Genomic DNA, 7,297 nt, shown 5'->3' on the forward strand with positions numbered 1-7,297 from the left:
AGAGGCTGTCAGCCAGACTGTTGGGGCAAGTGCCGTTAGCGAGTAGCACCCAATGAAGGCCGGCAACTGTGGGCACAACTAGAGGGTGGGAGTGGCCAGCGACTACGCCCGGCCGCCTTTGTCTCCCCCCCCCTGTGACGATGTTTAACACACCGCACCAGGTAGTCATTTTGAGGCTGAGTCGACCTAGGGGAGGCTCAGGGAGCGACTCGCAGCGTAGCGCTAACCGCTGCACCACCGCTCCCCTTAACACCTCCCCCTCCCACTCTCTGCCGATTCAAATTTCATAGAGCGCATAAGAACGCATGGCTAATTACGATTGGTCCGTTTGGGCGGGCGGGGATCGATATTGTCACGTGTGCGCCGGCCGGACCAATGAACGGCAAGCTCACAAACCAACACCGGTACGCCGCGGCGTATGCGGTCTAGGAGATTGCAGACAGGAAGACCCGGCGTGAACGGTGCCGTGGGTGGGTCCACGGCGTCATGGGATTATAACATTTATAAAAGCAGCACATTTAACGCGGTAGATTTCAAACCGTTTGACGTGGTGCATACCGCGTAATATCATGCGATGAAAATAAACTCGCCCGCTAGCGTGTCGTTGTTGTATGCCGGGGGGTATCGGTGTTGGTTTATGAAGTGGGGTTGTTTTTTTTTTGGTTTGACTGTGAGACCCGCCGCTGTGTCGCGTTCCCGCCCCTCGTCGCCCTAGCAACGCGCGCTGAAGGAACCCCCGCGAGCGGCCTCCCGCTGCCGCTGAGGCCAGCGGACCGCACCACGTGCGTCTGAAGGCCGCGGCGTTTCGATCAGCGACACACCGCGCGAGTAGAGAGTCATTTAAGACGCGCCTCGCGCACGGGAGCGAGCGGTGCTGTGGTTGTTATTTCATTCAGTTAAGTGTTCATACTAAGGGGCCGTCCATAAATGACGTCACACACCTATGATGGGGGTGGTTTGAGAAATGTGACGTCACATAAAAATGCGCAACTTTAAATCAATATAGAATTATTTTTTTAAAGCTTTCGTGACTGCAGGGATTCATATTCTTGGTTCTTTCGGTAAAGTCCCTTCTTCGTGACTTTACCGAAAGAACCAAGAATGCAATATAGAATTGTTATAATAACAACACTAATTGTTATAACGACACTCCTACAACATCATAGTGCAGCGCCACATTAAATACGCAGAGCTTTGTGACGTCATATTTGAGGGGCGGGTCTGACTTTGTGACGCCGTGTGACGTCATTTATGGACGGCCCCCTAATGACACTTTTTGTAGTGCCCTAAACCTAATGGCGAGCCATTTAGCCAGTCGATGGTGGTTTATGCACGTGGCCTGTAATCTAGCCACGTGGAGTCGAGGGTTGGTGGATCGCACAAATGTTGTGCAACTCCCTTCCCGTAGGCCTCGCTTTGCCATGTACCCTGGCTTGCCAGGAGAAGCAGACTAATCGCCATCTGTTTACATCTGTGTGGGGATTAAGAATTGCCTCCTCGCGCGCGTGCGTTTTCTCCGGGGTCCTACGGCTTCGTCCCGCTTGTATAAACTCTCATTAATTTGCTAAACACGTCTTAAAAATAAATACCAAAATGCAGGACCCGCCCTAAAAAAAAAGAGTCCTACCACTCAGTGTGGCTTTCCTGGATAACTAAGTATAAATAATATATGTCTACAGGGGCGCTCAAGTGTTGGATCATTTACTGTTGAAATTCAACGAGTTGGTCACACTGCGTTCGCAGTGGTGCACAAACAAATGCAACACATTCGTCAATTACGCTGTCTTAAATGGAATACTGTATATAATTGGCGACGTTTCAGGCTCGTAGCCCTTCATAGCACATTATGGTTACTCTTTAATCTTTACTTTATTTAAAAGTAGTTTCACCACCCCTGGTCTGTAGCGTTTTGTTTCTAACTTTTGTCTGAAAATGGAAGAAAATGTATATTAAGCGTAATAGTTTTAAAATAACAAAACAGTTGGCAGTTAGTCGAAATTTATTCTAGGTTTATGATAAGTTTAGAGTTCACTATTGGAGTCGCCTTCACATATTTTGCAACACAAGTCTCAGCTACGTCTTATATTACGTGAGTTGTCAATGTCTAAATGTATCCTGCATGTCTCTGTTTAATCCACCACTGCTGCCTGGCAGGATGAACACAATGAAGACAAATCCGCCGCCCCCGAGCAAGTGTGGAGGCCGGGCTGCAGCGCCTTGCAGGCAGGGTGCACAGCTGCCCGCCGTGCGGCCCACGGCCCGTCCTCTGTGGCGCAGCGCCACGGGCTCCCTGACGGGCGTCACGGGGGTCACTGGCGTGGGGATCGCACCGACCCTGGCCGACAGCGGAGGGCAGCTGAGCCTGCCCCTTGCCCAGTCACTGCCCCCGCCTGTGCCCCGGCGCCCTGCCAAGGAGCCAGCTGTGAGCATGGAAACCCAAGAGGGAAGTGCAGAAACAGATATGCGAGTACAGGTAGAGCAATGCCTGCAAACTAACTCGTTTTTAAGTTTGCAGACGTGTACAGGCTTGTGGTGACATGTTAAATATATATAATGGTCATATTAAATGGGTTTTTTTCTTTGAATGTGTTTCTGATAGTTTCAAGACAGGGAGAAAGAGCTGCTGGATCAAATACGTATCTTGACAATGAAGGTGAACCTGTTGGGACAGGAAAATAAGGATAAAGATTCAATGGTGACATCACTGACCAAACAAATGAATGCAAAGGTTAACATTTTTTAAATATTTTTTGGCCTTTCAAGAGCAAAAAAATGTAATTCTGGAAAGAGGAGTTTGTGAAAAGTGATTATTAAAGCCTCGTGCAGAGGTCAATGGGGCTTTTTTTTCTTTTTCAGGAGCTGGAGCTTGAGGAAAGGCTTGCCACAGAGAGGCAGACACACAGACAAAGTCTCGAGAAACTTGCTAAAGTTGAGAACCTGGCAAAAGAGCGCATGCTTCTCTTGCAGGAAAACGCACGACTGCATCACGAAGAAGTGGAAAAGATGAAAATGCAGGTTTGCATACGTGCGGCGCTCTGGTATGGTAGCATAGCAGAATTTAACATTTCACGTATTATCTTGTGGGAACTGCATAATTTGACTGACCACACAAAAATTAACGACACTGCAACATGTACAGGCCTAAATTTTGATTTAAAGCTTTCGTGACTGCAGTAATTCATATTCTTAGCTCTTTCCATAAAGTCACGTTGAAGGGAAACAATAAAATATAAAACAAATTTTTTATTGTTTTATATATTTTATTATTTTATTGTTTCCCTTCAACGTGACTTTACCGAAAGAGCTAAGAATATGTACAGGCCTTTTAAGTAAATGATTTGTCTTAAAATGCTTTAATTGTCTATGCTGTGCTTGCCCAATGGATCAATGAATGTGCATTATTGCGTTCAATGTTATATTTTGAGGCAGCACAAAGAGTCTATGGCTGCAGTTCTAGAAGGTAAAGAGAAGGAGATGCAATGCTTGGAAGAGAAGATTGGCAAGCTGAAACAGCACATCGCCGACCTGCTAAATGGGAGGTCCAGGTAAGAGGTTAAACTGGAAACGTATAAAATGGAACATACTTTTGGGGAGTTGGGGGGGGGAAGGCAGATCAAGCAGCTGCCCACCACCCCCTAACTTTTGAATGGAATATGCAAACCAGTTAGCACTGTTGGGTACTTATGGTGCGAAAGAAGTTCAACATACATACATGGGCCAGTGTCCCCCCAACTTCAACTCTAAAATCTTTCCTACACTTCTGGCTAAAGTGATGCTCCTCAGTATTCTTACGAGCAATTATGGTATTATGAGTACACCCATGCAATTTTAGTTAGCAAGTGATATCCCGATGCTTTAGGTCTCAAAGACGGTTTATGGTGCTAGCAGATGAAAATAATTAACTTGTAATAAAGTTGTTTTTATTCCACTTACGGGGATTCACCATTTCATGAAAATGTGAAATGTTATTCACAGAGAACGGCAGCAGCAGCTGGATGAGCTGAGGAAAGAGCTGAACCGGATTACCCAGGAAAATGAACGCATGCAGAAAAAACTCGATTCACGTCTGGAAAAGAGGTGTTAAACGTTGTACGAGCCAAACCCACGTAAATACATTGTATGTAAATTTTTGATTTAAAGCTTTGGTGACTGCAGGGATTCATATTCTTGGTTCTTTCGGTAAAGTCACATAGAAGGGAAACAATAAAATAATAAAAATATAAAATAATTCAATTATCACGACGTTTTGACTGCAACACAAGCAATCATCATCAGGTGTGAAAACCACAGCAAGAAAATTTGAAAAAAGTGGCGGTTTTTTTTTTACGTTAGCACCACGGAGAGCGATTTGGCAGTTTGTTCAGATGGATGAGTCCATCTATGTTCGGAAAAGAGGAGGGGGGAGACGAAAATAATGGATGCGGTCTGAAAGACACAGTAAGTGTGAACAATCAAGACCCGAAATGGTCTATAAAATCTTTCCAATGATTGCTAAGCCAGAATCCATCTTCTCGGTTGAAATTGTCTCTGTGTTTGTATATGTGGATAGCCTCATGAACGAATCTCTCATGGTAGCCAGTTGGCTTGCAGAGAACCTTTGTCTTGGAGAAGTCAATGTCATGTGAGCCTACTGAATTATAACAATGATCTGCCACGGGCGAGGTGTTGGTCCTACCATGTTTTACATTGTATGTGTTTATCTTAGCAACCTATTGAGTTTCTCAAACTCGCAGTCTGAACATGTGAAGTTACAATTATCGTCACTTATCTGGACTTGGAAGCATCATGTGAATCTTCTTTGGTTCTTTCGGTAAAGTCACGTAGAATGAGAATAAAATAATAAAATAAAATAAGACAATAAAATTCTCACGACGTTTCGGCCACAACACAAGTAGCCTTCTTCAGGTGAAAGAACAGAACTGTCGGGACGACAGAGCTTGAATGGACGCTGTTGAGATTCGTAGCGTCTTTTAAGCTCGGTGAGAGGCGTGGAGAGCCTTGACAAAGGAGTTTACCTATCAAATCTGAATTTAGCATTGAAATAGCTGAGGGATTAGCTTGTCACAGAAATAGCTGTGTTAAAGTCAAAGTTTACATATCAACAAAGGTATTTAGTATATGTACGCTAAAGGTCTCCAACTACCAACTATCATAAAGTAAACCGATGTGAAACGTGAGAATTGAATTGTCTTATTTTATTTTATTATTTTATTCTCATTCTACGTGACTTTACCGAAAGAACCAAAGAAGATGAATCCTTGCAGTCACGAAAGCTTTAAATCATCATGTGAATCTCAATAAAATCGATTTGTTTTTCATGTACTTAAGTCATGTAAAGCCCGAAAGTGCCATTACATCACCAGGTAATGTGTGCCTTATGTTGTGAAAGAATGTATTTACTTTTGTTATTTAAATAATGTCTACAATATTGTCCATTATGAGACCTCCTTTTGCCAGTAATAAAATATAGAAATAGGTTTTACCCTTTTAACTGGCCAGTTAAAAGGGTAAAACCTATTTCTATAAATATTGTCTGTCTTTGGTATTTTTGTATTGCATCAACGATTAATTTCCACTAAATTAGAGGTGAATGATTCATTAAGCTGCATGTCTTCAACTATATGTCAAGTAAGTGAACCCACAATGTTGTATTTCATATATGCGAAAGTGTAGGTTTCATTAAAATAATATGCAACCACAACAATAAATAATAACAAAATGATGTATCCTGGGATGGACATGGTTTAAAAAAAATGTGTTTCAAATAAAAACGACTGTCGACTAGAGTGCACTTTGTTAAATGGTTTTGCGAACGTGGGGCTTGTGGTACTGTAATGTAACCATCCAGTGACTGCACACGCTAATTTAATTTCGCCATATACGTGGTGGACATCCTCTGGTATGTCTCCTTCATTAATCATCACTGGGCATCATCCTTTCCAGCGATCTGTTCTGCCAAAGCTTGCCTTTTTGAACAGTCCAAATGTCTGCGTATGTATTCTGATTAATGTGTTCCTTCGTCACGAATTTTCTGTATCCACCTTGGTGTGCTTCTTGTGCACTTTTACACTTTTGCTCCATTTTATTTGTCAGCGTCCCAAGTTTCTAAACCGTATATCACAGCAGGTAACGCTGCTTTAAAAGTTTTTTTCTTTCGGTATGTTTATCATTGGTATGTTTTTGTTAATTAATTTTCTTTAAAAAATATGACTTAGAAAAAAGTTTTGCTGGCTGGGATACCCTGGTCGCGCAGTCGAGTGCACGTTGATGATGTCTGCCGCACAGATCGAAGACTTCACTCGGATCCCACAGCGTTGAGCCGGGTTCATGCGTGCTGATATCATGCCTCCACCTACCAGCACGGCCGTGTTTCCTACGCTCATGTGCGGGATACGCCATCAAACTATATTACGAACAAAAAGTTGTTCTGGCTGGCTGGACAGAGGGACCAACTGTCACGTGCATAAGATGTGCGGGCTGCCAGGCATAATGTAAATCGCTTAAACCTGGCCTCGTCTCCATATTTCAGCATTTTGCTGCCGTTTTGCTTTCAAAAACTGACCTAGGTTTACATTTTCTGCTGTTTTCAGGGTACAAAAAAAATGTGATGACACTCGTTTACAAAATAAAGCCCCGCTCAGTCTCAAGACTCTTGTTTCAGGAGGGCCCTGCCAAGTTGTCGCAAGAGAGAGTGATGTTGCTATGTGTAATACAAAGTGAGTTATTTGAAGGCAATTATTCAGCATTGGGAAGTTTGACCAGTAACAGCTTTTTTTTTGTTTGCTATGGGAAGAAACCGGAGAACCCGGATGAGACCCATGCAGAACGGTGGGTCAAGATACAAAACTACTACACAGGAAGGGACCCAAGTCGGGAATCGAACCGAGTAATATCTTGTTCGATATCTCGAATTGTTTAATTGCATTCGTGCCGACCACGTTCATATTGGGTACACGCTGCGAACGCGTTTACCCTGTCAGCCAATCACGCGCGTGTGGGCGTGGCAAGACAGTGCTCGGTTGTAAGATAAAATATAATTTGCGCATTTTTTAAAGTGATTTGTTTACCTTTCTAATACTTCGCATCCCTATCGTGTTCTTGTATTGTTGCAACATTCTGACGTGCCCCTACTGGACAGCTGTGAAAAAAGAGCTTTATAGCTCATCGGATTCCTCCTCGAGTCTAAATAAACATTGGGATTCTGCGTGCACTTTGTAAACGCGCTCAGCCTCGGCAGCCAATCGCGAGCGGGTTACGGCTCAGCTCGCTATTGGGGTGCACTTTGTGAAAGTGCCAC

At 43.6% G+C, this 7,297-nt stretch overlaps 1 protein-coding gene across 1 annotated transcript; it reads left to right on the top strand.

Moving 5' to 3' along the window:
• Window positions 1–434: 434 nt before the first annotated feature.
• LOC116939798 (uncharacterized) lies at window positions 435–5,786 on the top strand. Its single transcript, XM_032948623.2, has 7 exons — window positions 435–470; window positions 716–782; window positions 2,155–2,473; window positions 2,600–2,728; window positions 2,857–3,015; window positions 3,430–3,545; window positions 3,976–5,786. Exons 3-7 carry the CDS (start codon window positions 2,156–2,158, stop codon window positions 4,082–4,084), a joined length of 831 nt encoding a protein of 276 aa, XP_032804514.2. The 5' UTR covers window positions 435–470; window positions 716–782; window position 2,155; the 3' UTR covers window positions 4,085–5,786.
• The last annotated feature ends 1,511 nt before the right edge of the window (window positions 5,787–7,297 follow it).

Source organism: Petromyzon marinus, chromosome 6 (genome assembly GCF_048934315.1).
Source record: "Petromyzon marinus isolate PM22_M1 ecotype Great Lakes invasive population chromosome 6, UKy_Petmar_22M1.pri1.0, whole genome shotgun sequence".
Taxonomy (NCBI): Eukaryota; Metazoa; Chordata; class Hyperoartia; order Petromyzontiformes; family Petromyzontidae; genus Petromyzon; species Petromyzon marinus.

Excerpts from the sequence above, each read along its gene's own strand:
- LOC116939798 (XM_032948623.2), top strand. The coding sequence starts at position 2,156 with ATGAACACAATGAAGACAAATCCGCCGCCCCCGAGCAAGTGTGGAGGC. Across the intron at positions 2,474-2,599 it reads AAACAGATATGCGAGTACAG|TTTCAAGACAGGGAGAAAGA; the intron begins GTAGAGCAATGC and ends TGTTTCTGATAG. Across the intron at positions 3,546-3,975 it reads CTGCTAAATGGGAGGTCCAG|AGAACGGCAGCAGCAGCTGG; the intron begins GTAAGAGGTTAA and ends TGTTATTCACAG.